The 18,604-nt window shown below is 42.7% G+C and overlaps 1 protein-coding gene across 15 annotated transcripts in view; it reads right to left on the bottom strand.

Moving 5' to 3' along the window:
• Positions 1-317: 317 nt before the first annotated feature.
• Positions 318-18,604, bottom strand: part of IL36G (interleukin 36 gamma) — a 114,250-nt gene continuing 95,963 nt past the window's right edge. For 7 of the 15 annotated variants that reach the window (XM_028122430.2, XM_028122431.2, XM_028122429.2 and 4 more), the window contains 4 exons: positions 6,936-7,003; positions 6,366-6,470; positions 5,554-5,693; positions 318-2,813 (listed from right to left, as the gene is read on the bottom strand). In XM_028122430.2, the coding sequence (XP_027978231.1) occupies positions 2,604-2,813; positions 5,554-5,693; positions 6,366-6,470; positions 6,936-6,984 (504 nt within the window). In that variant the 5' untranslated portion in view covers positions 6,985-7,003 and the 3' untranslated portion in view covers positions 318-2,603. Of the gene's footprint in view, positions 2,814-5,553; positions 5,694-6,365; positions 6,471-6,935; positions 7,004-13,808; positions 14,052-18,604 lie in introns of all 15 variants that reach the window. The other 8 variants (XM_028122424.2, XM_028122426.2, XM_028122425.2 and 5 more) reach the window with 2 other exon arrangements.

The raw sequence follows: 18,604 nt of genomic DNA, 5'->3' as shown, positions 1-18,604 counted from the left end.
CTCATGCCCAGTTGTTCATGAGTTCAGGGACGGTATCATCAGGTCCAGCTTCAGGAAGCAGTCTTGGTCTTTCAGCAGTCCTGGTGCCAGAAGATATGATTCCCAAAGCAGAAAAACATCCCACTCAACAGTTTTCACTGTAGTTGTGATTTTGGTGACCAGGTTCTTAATTCCTTACCAGAATCCAAAAGCACCTCTCTCAGTGTAATCTGTCAGATTTACACCTCCTCAGGAGCTTCCTGGGTATAATCTGAAACTGGTCCTCATATGTGGAGGTCAGGATTGAGACCAAAAGGAAAGAGACGATTCACCCCAGATCGGTAGGTGCCAAATTTAATAAACAAGAAAACTCACACACAATGCTTGTCTTTGAGTGGTTACAAGACAAGTAGATCTCCATACTCACCCACTAGAATATTAAAACTGTGTGTAGAGGCTTTAACTGGGTTCGGCCACATACACCATCCAGATATCTCAACATCACATCACTATTTCAAGGCTATGTCCTTAGGGCAGCTTCTGGGAGCAGGAAAGGCAAGCAGAACACACACACTGCAAGGGCAGGGGAGCGGGTAAGGAGCCTCCAACGGCCAGAGTCCAGCTCATGGGTCAACTGGTGGTCATATCCTCTCAATGACCTCCCCCAACACAATGCATCAAGCCCTTTATACCACCCCGTTGCTAAAGACCCAAAAGAACCAAATCCTTCAAGGAATGTTGGCCTGGAGCTCCTAGAACTCAAATGCCAGAGCATTTGATATTCAAATGTGTGAAAACTAGATGTTCCCCAGGCCATAAACCTGAAAATGAGGATGTCGCTACTCACAGGGGCCTTCCATGATTTCATATGCTGTGGTCTTTCTCAAATGTGACAGATAAGTCAAGGGGTCCCTGGAAGTCTGTTCTCCAGTTCCACAAACTATGAGATTACTATGTTTTCATTTTGATTACACTCTCAATATGCTATCAGAACCTCTTCTGGACCATCAGGATAGCCAGTTACATGACACCAAGACTCATATTTGAGCTTTGTTTGGGCTCAAATCTGTGCCAAGTGACAACCCAAAGTGTCACAGTGTCTGCATGAACAGTTTTGGTGGTAGAGAAAAGAGATGGGACAACGGAATCACCACACAGCCTGTAGTAGTCTGGAGATGCTGTAACACTCAGACCATAATCATGTCACAAGCAAATGTGTCATTGGATCCCAACTGTCAGATGTAACAACCGACACTATAACAATGTAATTGGCAGATGTAAGACACTGCCACCATTTATTAGCAGTGAGGATAGTCATAAATATTCAATAACCAAGTCTTCTATTTAATATCCCAGAATTAGCTCAGTGCCCATTTTAATGTTTTTTATAAAACTACAATGCTAAAACTATACGTAATTGAAGAAACTTTAAAGAATCAAGAGACCTTGCATTAAATCGGTGCTTACTGATTGCTTACTGGCCTGGCTAGTAGAGTATGTGGTCTGATGGTCCAAAAGTAGAAAAAAAAAATTTAATTTACTGGTGCTATGCTATTTTGGAAATTGTATTTAAGCAAATAGAATTTTCTGCATTTGTAATATCAGAGTGAAAATAAGAAATGTATTATATGCAGAACCAGATCTGAGCTACATCTTTCTACAGTTATATTCACAATCAGTGATTTAATTTCATCAGAATACATCATCTGAAGCATGGCTGGTGAAAACGCTAGGCTCTCTGTTCCAAAGAAAGGGACTTTCCTGCAGTTTTTAAAGGGATTATGTGGATGGTGAGTATGCCTAAAAGGAAAAGTCTAGAAGAGGCAAAGAAATCAAGGCTGTGAGACTGTACAGAAAGTAGTGAAATAATAGTTCTCTTTTACATGCATTATCTCCTCCCCAGCCTATCAGCAGCGACAGGGGCCCTCCTCCCCCCAGCTAAGCCCAGGTCCCAGGCTCACCCACAGAGCTATCCTCATTCAATTACTCTTGCTAATTTCAGTTTACTATGTTTGCTATTTCATTTTATATCTTAGTTTTAGCTTTCTTATTGTGTAAACACATGAAGTTTATATTTGGCCTTATGTTTACATATTAGAATTAGGAAAAAACATAATTCTTCTGTTATTAAGAATTATTTATCTTTAAAAGTTCTTTTAAAAGGATACATTATGCAACTTGAGACATACTGGCAACATACAAACTATATGGAATATGTAATCCAAATAGGAAAGGAAACAAAGCAAAACAAAAACAATCAGTTCCACACTAGTCACCCAATCTTGGGTAAGATTCATGAGCTCTGAGCCTTCTCCATATCCACCCCCAGGGAATGCCCTAATGTCTTTGGGTTCTGACATACTCATACTCTTACTGGGGGACGGCTGTGGGATGAACAGCTTCAGCCTGAGAGAACCTTACATCACCTTTCCCTCCTATGTCTGAGCCCACATTCTATGCCTCAGTTGCCATGAAGTCATTCATAAAGTGCGGTGATAACAGGGTCCTGCCCACCTCTCAGCACTGATGTGAAATGACACTGAGATAATATAGAGGAAATCACACTGGGAACTCGAAAATTTAATATAAAGACCTCTGACCAAGCTGCCCCCTCCAGCCTGAGTTCAAGCGTTGATATTTAAATTGAAGTTAACATTGTACACTCCCCCCTGGGTCGAAGTGAGGAAGATGGGGTGGCCTCTGTCAGAGGAGGCAATGAACCAGCCAGGGAAGGCCACGGACTCGAAGGTGGAGGTCCTGCCGTTCTTTGAGTGGTAAAAGAGGAAGGGCTCCACGGGCTCGACTTCGTTGTACAGATCCAGTATCTCCTCCTCCTGAAATATGACAGAGAAGGCCCCGCAGGAGAAGCAGAGGCTGTTTGAGTCCTTCAGGGTTACTTGCACACAATCAGTAAATGTTCCAAAGCTCGAGAAAGCCTTATCCCTCTATTAAAACAGGCCTAGGAGCAGCAGACCCTCCCAGCCCCCAGCCTCAAATCCAGAGACAGAGGAGGAATGACACAAGGAACAGGTTAATGAACATGTGGGCACACTCGAACACCGCACTCTTCTCACACAAGAAGCCAAGCGGAGGAAAAGGAAGGAGATGCAGATTTGCAGCAGAAAACCAAGGACCTCTCCCACCAAAGCTGCAGCAGTGAGGGCCGCCGCCCTGCAAACACCATTCGTCTAACCAAAGTTCCGTGTTAGTCTTTGACCAACTGCCAGCATGTGAGAAAGGTCAGTGCCAGGAAAAAAACACAAGAGGGTCTAACAAACCAAAGGATTTGCATTCAAAAAACAACAACAAAGTAAATAGAGCAATCAGAAAATGTCTTCTATGTCACATATAGAAGTACATTTTGTATGTTTATATAGCATGTATTTAAGTAAAGTATTTCTAACTAAATTAAAGATCTCCAGAGAGCCACTACACAGGAATAGTCTGTAATTCAGCCACATTCGAACCCTATCTCGTTACCAGGTTATTTTCTTCATTAGTTCTGATTACCATCTGAACTTAGTATATTTATCCATCAATCATATCATTACTGCCAGATTTGTTCATCACTGCATTCCTCAACACAGAGAAATTCAATAGAGATGTGTTTAATAAATAAAAAGACACTTTCTCATTTCAAACTCCAATACGTCCTCCTCCTCCCTTTCAGTGTCCGGCCTGGGAAGGACTGGGCTGCAGGTCCCATCTGCCCTCCCCAGCTTATGCCTGCTCCTCTAGCAATTCATCATTTTGGCTTTCTCTCCATCATTCCCATTAGCATATTTGCTGTCATTCTACCACCTTAAAAAATAACTGTTTCGATTGCCTATCACTGTTCCCAGCTTCCCTTTGCAGAAATTTCCCCGTAATAGTTGTCCATATACCCTGTCTCGGATTTTTCCCCTCCTGTCCCTCTCTTAAACCCCCTCTATCCAGGCTTTCACCTCCCGGACTGCAGCAATACTGTTGTCACCAAGGTCCCTAAGGACCCACACATGGCAGAATGCAGTGGTCAATTCTCAGTCCATCTGAGGACAAAACCACAATAGAAGGGCGGCTTACTAGACAGGACTTAGCTGAAAATGTAATTCTCAGTCCACCTTCACCACACTCCACATTCACTCTGTCAGCAAATCCTGTTGCCTCAATTTAAATAAAATATTTTCAGAGTCCGACCGGCTTCTATCTACCTTCACTGCTATCCCCTCATCCATCAGATCTCACATAGATCATGTCGAAGTTCTGCATAGGACTGTCACCCCTGCCCTCCACCACAGTCTGTTTTCAGCTAGCAGCCAAAATAATTATTTTAAAACCTATGTCTATTCATGTCACTCTCCTATTAAAAACATTCTAATAATTCCCCATTTCACTCAAATTGAAAGGCAAAGTCCTTATAAATGCCAGCAAGGCCCTTTGTGATCCGCCTTTATCTCTCCGAACTCCTCCTCCCTAATTCACTGCTGTCACTGTTTTTTTTGCTAATCCTTGCCCTCCCTGACACCCAGCTGGCTAACTCTCTTGCTGCCTTCTACTGTCTGTTAAAATCTTAGCAGGCCTGCTTGCACTATTTTCTACGGCAGCCCGACTCCACCTGGGTCTAGCACTGCCTGCCTCTCTTATCCTGCTCTCCCAGGGGACACAACACCCTTACACACATCACCAACTTACCCATCCTGATAATTGTTGTCTACCATTTTTCTCCTCCTGCTAGAATCCACGCCCCATGAGGGCAGGGCTCTCTGCCGTTCTGTGCCCCAATGTACGTCAGATGGCCGCAACAGAGCTAGAGGCCAGTAAGAACTCACACATTTGCTGAACTGATTTGATAAATTGAATTGAATTAAACAGAAGTTTATGGAGCTGAAGTTTATGGAATAAGAGTAAAGATTGAAATTTCAGAAAACAGCAAGGGGAGAATGATTTAGCAGATGGGAAGAGCTTAAAATGGAATCATGACTTCAAAAATGGAATCAAGAAATTCTCCCAGGATGCAACAAGCAAAAAACAAAAACAATGAAAGGATAGAAAGTATGGAAAATTAGACAAGATATTAAAGAGGGATCTAGAAGTTCCAATGACTAAGGCATAGGAATTCCAAAAGGAAAGCTAAGGCAGAATGAAGGAGAGAATATACTTGAAGAAACAATGGTTGAGAATACCTCAAAATTCAAGAAGGACAAACATCCTCAACTAGTGAGGGTCAGGATAACTCAATTGCATGTACACTACTCAAAAATAGCCAAGAATATTAACTATGTTTAAGAATGGGAGAATATTTCTTGGGTGCCTGAGTGGCTTAGTCAGTTAAGCATCTGCCTTCAGCTCAGGTCATGCTCCCAGGTTCCTGGGATCAAGTCCCACATCAGGCTCCCTGCTCCACGGGGAGCCTGCTTCTCCCTCAGTCTCTGCCTCTCTCTCTCTCTCTCTCTCTCTGTCTCTCATGAATAAATAAATAAAATCTTAAAAAAAAGAATAGGTGAATTTTTTTTAATTCTAAAATTAGATTATCTACCAAATAAACATCTTATAAAAGAAATTGGCTTTTTTTTAAATGTCATTTTTCATACTCACCTTCAGTTGCAACGTGGGCTGCCCTTCAATGTTCTCACAAGACAGACACATATCTGGATTCTCTATTCCCAAATAAATGGGAACTCCTCTTCCTTGCTCAAGCAACTCTGGATACTTGCATGGGACAACAGTGACAGTGACTATTAAAGGTAAGAGGGGAGATGGTGTCAGTTTCTTCTTGAAGTCAGGACAAGGCCAGCATCTTTCAGGTGGGGCAGGAAGAAACCTTTCAAGTGTCATCCCTGCTACCCCAGGCCCACCAAATGGCCAACTACTGTATTCATTCATTCATTCATTCATATGACATACCAGTCACGTCCCTAGGAAATGGAGCAAACATACAGAGTTAAACAGGTGGCAGACCCTGTCCTAGAGATTGTCATACCTCTGCTTAAACACCTGGAGGTGGGAAGCTCCAACCCCAAGCAGCCCCTCTGATCCTTGAAGAGTTCTGACCATTAGCAAGTTTTGCTTAATGTGATATTGAAATCTGCCTTCCTGTACCCACTCATTTAGTCCTTTTAGGACACCTTGAAGTCAAGCAGAATAAAATACTCCTCTTCCATGGGACAGGCCATCAGTCACTGAAAGCAGCTCTCTCCTGCCCCCCAGGAGGCTGCTTTACCCTCTCTGCTTTCTAAATCCTACTCCAGACAAACTTCTCCGACATGGTTTCCCAGGCAGGTGTGAAATTCTCCTCCTTCCAGGTGGGCCCTGTTGTCAAGCCACCCTTTCACAAAAGGCCAGTGCCAGCATCACTAATGTGACCCTTCCCCTGCCTCCAAGGCAGCAGCTACGGGATGAACACTCACCTGGGGTTACACTGTTACTCCGTGGAACTGTCACAATGGTCTGACCCTGAAGGATCCACACCTGCTGATTCAAGTCGGAGACCTCCCCAGTATGAGGTTTATTCACTACAGTTTAAATAGAAAAGAATAATGAAGAACCATTATAATTAGGCCGCTTTGCTAGACGCTAGGCCCTTCAGGAAGGAAGGTCCAGGGTTTACACACCAAAACTGACAGCATTCACATGACCCTCAGCTCAGCCTTTCTTTCTGGGAAAACTATGGGTTGTGGTGAGGAGGGCCAGAGCTGCAAATGGTCTAAGAGGGTAAGCTGTCCCATAGGACATGTGTGTCAAGACCAGCTACTCCCTCTGATGACTACTCTGTGCTTGACTTGGTGCTGGGTCTGGAGTTAGAGCAGAGAATAAGGACTGCTCCCCACCCTGTAGAAGCTCTCTCTCCAGGGAAAGCTGGAGAGCACTGGGTGGTAAGGGCTATACACAAAGAGGGGCAGAAAATGCTGGGGCAGATCCAGAAGAGACAGGTATGAGTGCAGGTGTCCCAGGCCTCCAGAGCCCCATCTCAACATCACCTGCTGTAAAGGGTTCTCCAGAGATAGGGACTCCTCGAATGCATGTCATAGTGGGGTTGTCTCAACACCTGTGGGGACAGTGACAGGAGACATGAGCGTCAGGAGACATTTCCAAGACCTTTCCAGGACGCTAGTTACTGAGATCCTCATTCTGGACAAGGAACTGGGAAGCCTGGCCTGACACAAAGCCCTAGTCAGAAAATCTGAGCCACCTCCTGAGACAAAACTTCAAGGTACCGACAGGGAGGAGACATCAGGCAGAACTTCCTCCACCGGAAAATCCAGCCAGTGACAGTATCTTCCTAGATGTTCTAAGCCAGGCATGACTTTTGACCTTAAATACCCACAGCCCCCTAATGCCTGTGTCTCCTCCTCCTTCCCCCATTGACATCTGCTTCTGCCTGGGGGCAGGCCAGCTCTGCCAGGATCCCAGCAACTCCCTGGGAAGTGAGAAAGTGAGAAGCAGCTAGACAAGCACTGGACAAGACACAGAGCCTGGCATAGCCCCATCCCTTCCTGAGCCCTAAAGCACAGAAAAGAGGGAAGGCTGAAAAGTTGGAGAACCTTTATCAAAAGTGCAGGGGACTGAAACACAGCTCCAACAGCTCCCAAGAGCAGCGATGGGCTCTGACAGAGACTGCCGTTTATTTTGTACAATGGGGGAGGTGCCACCTACCTTGGGGGGGCGTGGCAATTATATGTCAGAATATCCTGAGACGCAGATGAAGAAATCACAGCATCAGCATGAGCTGCCAGAGGAGGAGGCACCAAGCCACGCCCACAGGGAAACAGAGCTGATGACAGACCCCAGGCTTCTCAGCAAGGGGAGACTGAGGGACTTCCCCAGAACTCAGTTCTCCTGCCTTTTCATTCAGGCTATAACTGGAAATGCCAGGCCCTTCACAGAAGGAGTTCATCTGTTGAGGCAGGCAAGCTTGCCCTCTACAGTTCCACTAAGGGAGTCCTGTGATTGCAAAATTAGCTGTGGACTTCAGGCAGGGTCCACATGGCATTCCTGGCCATCCAACTACGCCTGAACCACCCAAGCCACCCCTGAAAAGAGGACTAGGCTGAAAGCTCCCTTACTGTACTCTTTCAGCACCTCCACCCCCTTGGGAAGCCACAGGCACTGAGCAGCATACCCTTAATCAAGGCAAGCCTGGTCCCTGGTGCCCCCAAAATGCAGTGGACTCCAGAACTGCCTAAGAACTAAAATAGTCAGCAATGATGTCCCTAAAAACTGAGCCCCAGATCCCAACTTATCCCCCACCTCTGTTCTAGTAATGTAGGGCATTTGTAGGTTCTCAGTGAATGGTAACAGCTATTATTACTATTTTTGGTGGGAAGTACCATGTTTGTTACACCCCCACCCTCCATCTGCTGAGGTCAAGCACAAAAATTTTCTGCTGCACAAGCTAACTTGACTGAGGTGAATTTCAAAAAACAGACTGGAAACAACTTTGTATTTACCCGCCTAGCTGGGGGGTGGGAGGGAAGGGCTAAGACAGAACCTTTTAGGCAAGCATCTCCATGAGCTCCTCTTCCCAGCCCTGAAAAGTTCCTTGTTCAACCTCTCATACTTTTCACCCCCATCTCCTTGTTGCCCTTGGAGGAACATGGTCCTTTCCTGTTGAGGCCTCAATCCTATCACTTTTGGCTTCCAGTTTATCTGTTACCCCAGGAGAGAGTGTGATAATGAATTCGGACACACTTGTGTTCAAAGCCAGGCTCAGTCAGTGTCACCTCTCTTGTGTCCCCTCTGTCCAACTGAAGAGCCTCTCCATTGTGTATCAATTAACATACCCCCTTTCTTGGGATGTTCACCACAAAATGGCATCTAAAGGGTCCTATCATCTGGCCCCCAAATTCCTTAAGTCTCTGTTTCAATCAGGATCTAGTGTGGAAAGCAGAACCCACACAAGGAATTTCAAAGGCAACTGGTTATAAAATATGTTAGAAGGCTAAAGAGTAACAAGAAAGTGCTGAAGTATCCCCGAAATTAACAACTACAGGAAAGAAACAAGAGGGAACAAAAGAAGCTATGAGCTCAAAGGATCTTGTAGGACTGATGCCCAGACCTTTGGAGGGGACCCTCTGCCAAACTGTTGCTCAGACCTCTGAAAAGAGAGTGTAGTCTGTTCAGTGCATGAACCACAAATGTGGAGAGGAGGCATCAGCCCAAGAGATGCTCAGAGGGCCCAAGGGACACAACCCAGAGAGCTGTATTTTCATTGATTCAAAAGCCATTGAATATAGCTTGAATTTTCCATGCCCAGAAGATGGTTGCAAAAACCTGTGTCTTATGATGGCATGTGTCCTCTTCGGCCTCAGCCTCTTATTCCACTGACCTTTCCCTCTCTTCCCAACATTCAGAGCATCCAGTACTTTCCAGAATTGCCAGCAATCAGTATCCATTCTGAAGTCCCCAATTTAAACTTTAGTGTGAATAACTATCAGAGAAATTAAAATAGGAGTGATGGTGATAAGAGGGAAGAACTGAACCACTGGGGTGGATAATTGAGGAACAGAGAGTCCATCTACTGGAGAAATGGACCAGAACTTTTGTCTTAGAGTAGAAGGGATGGATAATATGATTACATGATACCCTAGCTATATTTGAGAGGACTATCAATATTTTTGCTGGTTATAAAAAGGAATATGATTCTGCTATGTAAACATAACCCAGTTTGTCAGATTCTATTAATGTTCTATTGTCACATACAATAATGAAAATTATGCACACCATTAAGTGTGGCTTGAATTGAATTCAAGTAAGTACTCTTAAAGCCAAAGATCCTAGATGTGGAAATAATTTTAAGGGATCATGAAGTCCAGATTCCAATTTTTAAACTCTAAGATATTATCATCCATGTTTGTTTGGTATCAAGTCCTGCTATTTTGCTCACTTAACATGCCCATGATCTTGGTAAGTGGAGGGAACATCAATGGAAACCAGGTAGGGGGAGAGGGCTTGGTCATTCACCACCACTAGACTCTCTAGAACCTGTTCATAGATGCACAATCTCCATAACAATGTATTCATGTGGCCAAGCTGACATTCACAACAAATAAAGCAGAAGGAACCATGAAGTAGTAGAGCTTATCTGCTCCCCATAGTTGAAAAATAACAGAATCAAATTCATAGTAGAACTGGGCTTAGAATCTGTAATTCCCAATCCCCTAATTCAGGGCTTTCTGCTCCAGTGCCCGCCAGCTCCCTTGGGGCTCCCAAAAGGACCAAAGCCATTGTAGCTTACATCTATCAAGGGCTACCTACAAGCAGGGCTGGCAGTCTGGCCTGGGAATTGCTACTGGGAGAGAACTGGCACTCCCCTTGGTTGAATAATGGTGCAACATGATGTGGACCACAGACCATAGAGAACAGCCCGGGCCATTTGTACTTGAGTAGATTTGGGAAAATGGGATGCCAAGGAAATTCCCAGGGTGATCTCTGTAGGACTGCCTTTACCCCATGTGGGTATGATGATGTAGTTAAACTTGCACAAACCTCTGTTCCTCTAAGGAGTCCAAGCCCATTGTCTAAGACTTGCTTCCCTGTGGGCTGACCTATCCTCACATCTTTCCTCAAGCTGGGTCTTCCACGAAAACCCAGACTTTCAGTTGTGGGCCAACATGCTATTTAACAGCTTCTTCTCCTTCATGTGAAAATGAAAGATAAGTTAACAAAAGTAACCCCCACACTCCTCACCAAAATGGCAGAAATAAATAGAAGGCTTAAAAGCATCAAGACAAAAGAATCCAACTATACAGGACCAACATCAAGGTACATTTCTCTAAATTTAAAACATCTATTGACCAAATTGTACACTTATGTGCAACCAAAATATAAAAAGCAAACAGCTAAAGCCTTCATCAGACAGCTTGTGGTAAAACATTTAAGGAGAAGTTTAGGTTAAATGCCTAAAGTTTGAAATTCCTGGACAAAGAGTCAATGACAGAGAACTTTTAGTCCAACAATCCACATCACGTGAAATACAAAAGCCATGAAAGAAATGATGATAAATTGAACATTATCAAAATTTTAGAATTTTGGACAAAACACACAATGGGTGAAAGTTGTAAGATAAGGTGCCTACAAGAAAATGTTTGCAATACATCTAACAAGCTAATACCTAATATTCAAAGTTTTTAAGTAGTTCCTACTAGTTTAAAAAATGCAAGTAATTTTATAGAAAAATAAACAATAGATGTAAAAAGCATTTTGCTGAGAAGAAAATATAAAGATCCAACAAATAGAAGTAATTATAGTTAGGGGCGCCTGGGTGGTTCAGTCAGTTAAGTGTGTGCCTTCGGCTCAGGTCATGATCCCAGGGTCCTGGAATCGAGCCCCGCATCAGGCTCCCTGCTCAGCGGGAAGCCTGCTTCTCCCTCTCACACTCCCCCTGCTTGTGTTCCCTCTCTCGCTGTGTCTCTCTCTGTAAATAAATAAATAAAATCTTTAAAAAAAAGAAGTAATTATAGTTAACCATACTAGTAATTAGCAAAATGCAAATCAAAGCAACAATGAGATTCCATTTCCACCCATCAGGAAGGCACAAATTAAAAAGGTGGTAGGCAATGGTGGTAAGGAAACAGATTCACTCACTGTATGGATGGATGTGTGAATCAGCACAGCCTTTTTGGAAAGCAAATTTGCAGGAGCTATTAAAAATCTAAATGTGTGTACGCCATGACTCATCAATTCTCCTTATAAGAATCTATCAGTTAAGTTTACTTTCAGCTTCAAAAGTTGGAAAACTCCAATTCAAAGTGATCAAAATATTCATTAGATCATAAACTTGGAAGTCCAGAAGCAGCACAGGATCAGAACTGCTGATCTGATAATTTCATAATGTCAGTAAGGATCAGCATTGAGTTAATTCTTTTCTGAACTGACATTCAGTACTTAAGGCCGGGTTTCCTCATATCTGTAAGATAATTTTCTGTGAGAATCAGAACTGCATGCTCAGGGCACCTGGGTGGCTCAGTTGGTTAAGCGATTGCCTTCAGCTCAGGTCATGATCCTGGAGTCCCAGGATCGAGTCCCGCATCGGGCTCCCTGCTCAGCGGGGAGTCTGCTTCTCCCTCTCCCGCTCCCCCCTCTTGTGCTCTCTCTTTCTCATTCTCTCTCTCAAATAAATAAATAAAATCTTTAAAAAAAAAAAAGAAAGAACTGCATGCTCAGACATTTACATTTTTGCAAGAAAGAGAATGTCTCTCCCACATCAAAGTCTTTCAAGTCTGCTTGGGTGAACTTGAGAGCCATGCTGTACCAGTCAGGTCCTAACAAGAAATATATGACACATTCAAAATTTGACAATTTGAGGTAAATGTAATAAAGGGATTATTTATAAAGATGTGGGCAGAGTGTAGGGAAATGCCAAGGCATAGATAATGCTGAACCCTAGGGCTAGTAACAGTAGGATACACCTCTTATTACTCATAGGCCTGAATGGACAGGAGGAGGAAACAGTTACCAGAATCCATGAGAGAGAGCTTTGTGGAGAGGGTAACATAATAGAAGCCATGACCTGCCTCAAGAAAAACAGCCTGGGGTGACCCCAGAGGGAAGTAACCAGCAATAAATACCCTGACCTCACTCTCTTCCCACCCTCCAATATCCTTCCAGTGAATGAAAAGTCATCAAGACTTGATGAAGTCATCCAGCATAGGCTAAGCCTTTTGCCCCTCAGGTCCATGTTCTTATTCCATGAGTTGGAAATCTGTGCTTCCTATCCCAAGGGAAATATAAAAAGACAGCAGCTTCTCAATCATCACAAGTTAGGTCAATGTGGTCATACTCCCAAATGAAAGTTTTTAAAAGCCATTCCCAGTGTTACTCATATAAGTTAGAGGAAAAGACAGGAATGAGGAAGAAATAGTTAAGCAGTCAATTGATAGACTCCTTGATTCTGTAGCTATTCACAAGGTCTAATTTGGTAATCATAGTGGCCTTCTCCCATCATCTATCCCATTTTCCCCTTTGCCTTCTACGAGTACCTAAGTAGGATGCTCTTCTTCACCTTGAGGGTAAATCAAGCCTTTGTCTCTGTAGACTCTGAGTCCTTGGTGCTCTTCTTTTTTGGGTGCTAAAGTTTTCCATTGTCTGAAACTACCAGGCAGAGGAGTAATAAGACTTTCTCCAGGGAATCCCTTGGGTTCCAGACACAGTCCTGTGTACCTCCATCAAGTAGCAGCAACCTAGTTTTCCCTGAATAATCAGTATTAATCACCCCAACCAGTAAGGTGACTCCTTTCTACCTGTTTATTCAATGACACGAGGGGCCTAATGGCTATTGGGCAATCTCAGCTTCCAATTCCTCAGATCCTTGACTGTATTCCCTAGTGGAAGCATTTCATTCCTGGGTACTAGAACCTCCTTTCCATGGAGCTTAGGGTCACATAACAAGAAGAAAAAGTTCCTACAGTATGCCATTTGGTTTAAGAGTAAGAGGGGCTCTTCCCCACTCTACTCTTTGGCTCTTGAACTTCTGCATTCCCGTCATGAGGAAGACAGCAACATTTATCAACCAGTGGTTTAAGGAATACACTACTTTCAGTAAGACAGCACTCTCTCAAAGTGATGTGTTCTACTTGGCACAACACGTGACTCTTCAAAAGACCATTCCACTATTCTATCAAGATAGCTGCACATGGTAAAGCCAATGAATTATTACATAAGTGTGAACTTGCTGCCACAATGCCTTTACTGAAAAACATAACCCTTAGTTAGAAGTGATGCTATGTGGGACATCTTAGATAAAGTCATTCAGTAAATCTGCAAACGGTGTTGCTGGCAGAAGTACTATGAGTTGAGAAGATAAATCAATACAAAAAATTTATATGTAATCTCTACAATAAGAAAGCACTGACCTCTTCATAACAGAACAGTCCAATACAACCAATCTGCCACCAGGGAGCTGGCTGGTTTCACCAGGGAATGGTGCCATATCAGTGGTTTTCTGTTGATCTCTGTTGATGATGGTTTGAGGACTCTTCAGTGGTAGTAACCAGATCAAACTTGTTGAGGGGAAATCAAGCAGCTGAGTCCGTGCATAATCTCCATATCTGCCACCATGGTCACTTTGTACATGGACCCATTGAGTAGGCAAGTGACTGGGGAAGATTGACATCCACAGGTTGGGACACTTTGACCTCTCATTTATTGAGAGCCTCCTCTGCAGTAGATTCCCTTTGGTAGGCACTCATTTGAAAAATAAATATCTTCACATTTCCCACTTTGTGTCCATTCTGTGAGGTTGACCTGCATACCACTTTCTATACTTCCTTGTAGTCAATTTTCTAACCTTTTTCTTTCCAAGTTTCTGCCCAGCTAGCCAACTCATTGGCCCATGGATTAGTGTAGATCTGTATCACAGATCTCCTCCAACATGAACTGAATAACCAAATATGCTACCTCAAGTTCTGACCAATGGGAGGATTTTCCCTTCATCATTATTTTTCAAGGCAACCTGAAGGGGTTATAGTGAAATGGCAGTAGCCATCTATTTCCAGCTGGGGGCAGCAGATCAATGCATGCATCCAATCAGGCCTACACTTTTTCTCCTCTATTCTAGATCTCCCCATGAGACTCTGGTATGAATTAAGAAATGGGTAGAAAAGCTGTAGGAGCAGATATCATGGGAGTCTGAGCTACCAGTTTATGAAGTTGACTTTTGCCTTTCAGATACACTCGGGCCTGGTCTCCTACACACCATTGTTTTAAAATAGAATGTTCCTGTGCCTGTCCAATTTTATGGTTTGGTAGATCAGGTCATTCCAAGCTCATGGTGGGGATTTTAAATAGGATAGTCATTTCATGTCTCATGGTTAAGAATTCAGACCCTGTAATAAACAAATAGCAATTTTGGAGCTGATTTTCAGCAAAGCAGAAGAGGACATGGCCTTATTCCAAAACCCCAGGGATTTTCCCTATCATTTTTCACCTGGGGCTTGTAAGAGCTCCATTAAGTACCTCTATCTGCCCCAAACACTTCTAGAACCGGTGGGTCTGTTAATTCTTAAGGCCCATGGGGCAAATAAGCTTACATCCCAACCTGGACATTCGGCATAGTCTTTTCTGGCGCTAGGACCCATCAAAACTAGCAGCTTTATGGATTATTTGGTACATGGACCAAAACAGTATGCCCAGACAAGGAATGCTAACCCTAAAATCCAAAGAAGCCCCTTAAGCACTGTGCCTTTCTTTTTTTTTCTATGCTGGGAAATACAAAATCCAACAATTTGTCTATCACTTTTTAGGTGATATTCTGAGATGTCCTAGACTACCGGACTACTGGGAATTTCACCAATATAGCACACCCCTGAATGCATATCACTAGCATTTCTCTTTCTAAGGCATCTAGTGTGTTTGTTATTTCTTGCTTACCAAATTCAATTAGCATAATGTCATCAATGTAATGGACCAACACCTGGTCCCCAGGACTTATGATGATAAGGAATTGGAGAGTTGATACAGACATGAGGCAACACAGTCTTGCATGTGAAGGCAAATTGTTTCTGGTCATCTTTGCTCATAGATATGGTTTTTTTTAAAAAAAAAAACATTTTCTAGGTGAATAGCTGTATACTAGGTCTTGGGTAAGGACAGTAAGGACAGTACATGCAGATCTGCAGCTTCAACTGGATTTACAAGTTAAAGTTTATGATGATCTCCTGGCATTCTCTGCAACCTATGCAGTATTTGTACCCGACAAAAAGGCAAATTAAACGGGGATGTAAAATTAATAACCTTGCATCTTTCAAGTCTTTGATGATGACACTAATTCTAGTCATTGCCCCAGGTGTGTAGTATTGCTTTTGGTTTTGGGTTTATTATCTTGGCAGGGGTGAAGAAGAATTCTAGGGGCTTCCCCTTTGCATTCTCTCCATAATAACCCTCACTTTATGAGAAGGAACCCAAAATGGGCATGTTGCCAATCACTAAATTTATCGATTTAAATTAGATAGATTCTAAACCTGAGAAAGTAATATAAGGCTGGGTCTTCAGACAGACTGAACTCCGAAGTCCATCTGTCTCCTGACCTTTATAATCTTCTACCTGGCTTGATGGACCACAGCAGCCTTTTGCATCTCTGGGGATCAGCATCAGTATGGAGCCAATATCTGAAACCCCTGGAAAGTCTTTCTCTCTTCCCAGGACACAGTCCTCTGATAAATGGCCACAAGTGTCTCTGGGTAAAGCTTGGGGGAAGAGTCCTACTATTTACCTGTCGCCTTGTATTAGTCTGCTTGGGCTGCCATAATAAAATACTACACACACGGTGGCTTAAGGAACAAAAATTTGTTTCCCACAGTTCTGGAGGCTGGAAGTCCAAGATCAAGGTTTTGGCAGCTTTAGTTTCTCCTGAGGCTTCTCTCTTTGCTGTGCCCTCTTGTGGCCTTTCCTCTGTGCACACATATCCCTGGTGTCTCTTCCTCTTCTTATAAGGACAGCAGTTTTATTTAGATTAGGACCCCACTATCATGACCTCATTTAGCCTTAATGGCTCCTTTAAAGGCCCCCCATCTCCAAACACAGTCACATTGAGAGTTAGAGATTAAACATGTGAAGGGGGGGCAGGGAAGAGACACAATTCAATCTGTAACACACCACTATGCAAAATTCTTCAAAGGGACCTGGCCTTTGCCTCAAAGGGCTTTTCACGTCTGTGATCTTCCTTCAGTCTGGAAAGTGGGTAAGAAACCATGAATCCTCCACTATAGCAATTCAAGTTAGGTTTTCTGCCTACCACACCTAGAACTTTTTTCTCATATATGTTAAGCAGCATCTTAGAAGCATCTCCATCGACTTCCCTTCTAGAAACCCTATGATGAATTAGTCATTGCCACAGAGTGCTGACATTGTAAATACATATGTAGCTCAGGTTGAGCTGTTGCTGTACAGGAGGCTCAGGGAGATGGAGAGAATGTTGGAACACACCTGTTACTCAGCTGCCCATTAATCATCCACCCCAGGATGACCCGAGGGACCAAGAGCAAATGTATTGGTGAAGGGCACTCCAGTCTCCTGAAGAACTCATCGGTAGCCACCCTCTCTGGGCTGGAGATGGTTATTTAAATTTCTAACATTAGAGGAAGCTAGGCAAATATTTGTAAACTCCTGCACTTTTTTTGAACTTTTTCTGTGTCTATTATTATTTCTAATAAAAAGTTAAAAAGAAAAATGAAATGAATGTATTATGGTAAACTGCTAGAGTAGTTGGTTTGGTACTGCTGATTCTCTGATCATTTTTCCATATGAGTGAGGTGTTTAGACAATGAGAAGGAGAATTATCAGTTGGGCAAATCCAAACTGAGGTGTTCTCTACTATATTGCCTAATTGGTGATTTAAACTTAGTTTCTTTAAAAAATTAAATAAGATAAGCCTAATTTCTTGGTTGTTTTTCCCCAAACAAAACAAACATTTGTCTTGTCAGTCTGAGACTTCTCAGCTTTAACCAAAATTATCTATTATGCTGGCTAGAAAATAAATCTCCATAAAGCATTAATCTATTTAATATAAATAAAGACCTTATGGCTCCAGAAAATTAATTCTTAAAATTTTAGGTTATCTTTATGTTTAAGGATATTTCAAAACAAATCACATGAAATACTTAATAAATTAAAATTTTGGTAACAAATTAATTTTATTAAACAATTGAATTTCTAAAATATTCATAAGATATTAATACAACATTTTGGAAATTATTTTGGGGGAAAATATGATATTCTGAAGCCCTAAAGGCTACTATAAACTTTCATGTGCAAATTTTGTATGGAATGCAATTGCTGGATCATACAGTAAGACTGTGTTCAGCTTTGTAAAAAGAACAAAACAAAAAAAACTGACAGACTGTCTTCCAAAGAGGCTGAACCACTGTGCACTCCCACCAGGCATGGTTCCTGCTGCTTCACATCCTCACCAGCATTTGGCATTGTCAGTGTTCCAGAGCTTGGCCATTTCAATAGGTGTGTAATGGTGTCTCACTGTTGTTTTAATTTGCAATTCCCTAATGATGTATGATGGTGAGCATCTTTTCATATGCCTATTTGCCATCTGTATATCTTCTTTGGTGAGGTGTCTCTTCAGATTTCTTTGCTAATTTTTAATTGGGTTGTTTGTTCTCACATCACTGAATGTAAAGAGATCTTTGTATATTTTGATTTACACCTACTTCTGTTTAATTTTGTTAACATGGTGGCTAGAAAATTTAAAATTCCGTATGTGCTCATATTTGTGGCTCACCATTCATTATGTTTTGATTGGACATTAAAGATGCAGCTTTGGTGCCAGAAAGATCAAGGCACCACATCAGTGAAGGTGCGGCCACTTGGTCCAAGCCTGTGTGGAAGGGGCAGGGGCTGAGAGCCAAGGCAAAACACAACATTTTGGTTTGACACTTTTGATACACTCATTTTTTTCAACACTAAAAAACCAAAACATTAAATGTAGAGGTTTTTAAAGTTAATTACCAAATAATATGTGCAACTGGGATGCTCATCTAATGCTCGGCTTCCCTCTCCCATTCCCTGACCCAACGATGTGGGGCTCAGGGTCTCGGTTTATCACTTGGATTCATGCTGCTGCCTGTTAATGGTTTACTTGCCTCAAATCCCCACTGATTGGCCTGTCCTGCTCATTTCAGTTCGACAGATTTTTCCTGAA

Source organism: Eumetopias jubatus, unplaced genomic scaffold (assembly GCF_037043125.1).
Source record: "Eumetopias jubatus isolate StellerSeaLion01/CBP00866 unplaced genomic scaffold, mEumJub1_p1.0 scaffold_9, whole genome shotgun sequence".
In the NCBI taxonomy this organism is placed as follows: Eukaryota; Metazoa; Chordata; class Mammalia; order Carnivora; family Otariidae; genus Eumetopias; species Eumetopias jubatus.
The sequence above is the reverse complement of the archived record's forward strand: the minus strand, read 5'-3'. Positions and strand labels throughout refer to the sequence as shown.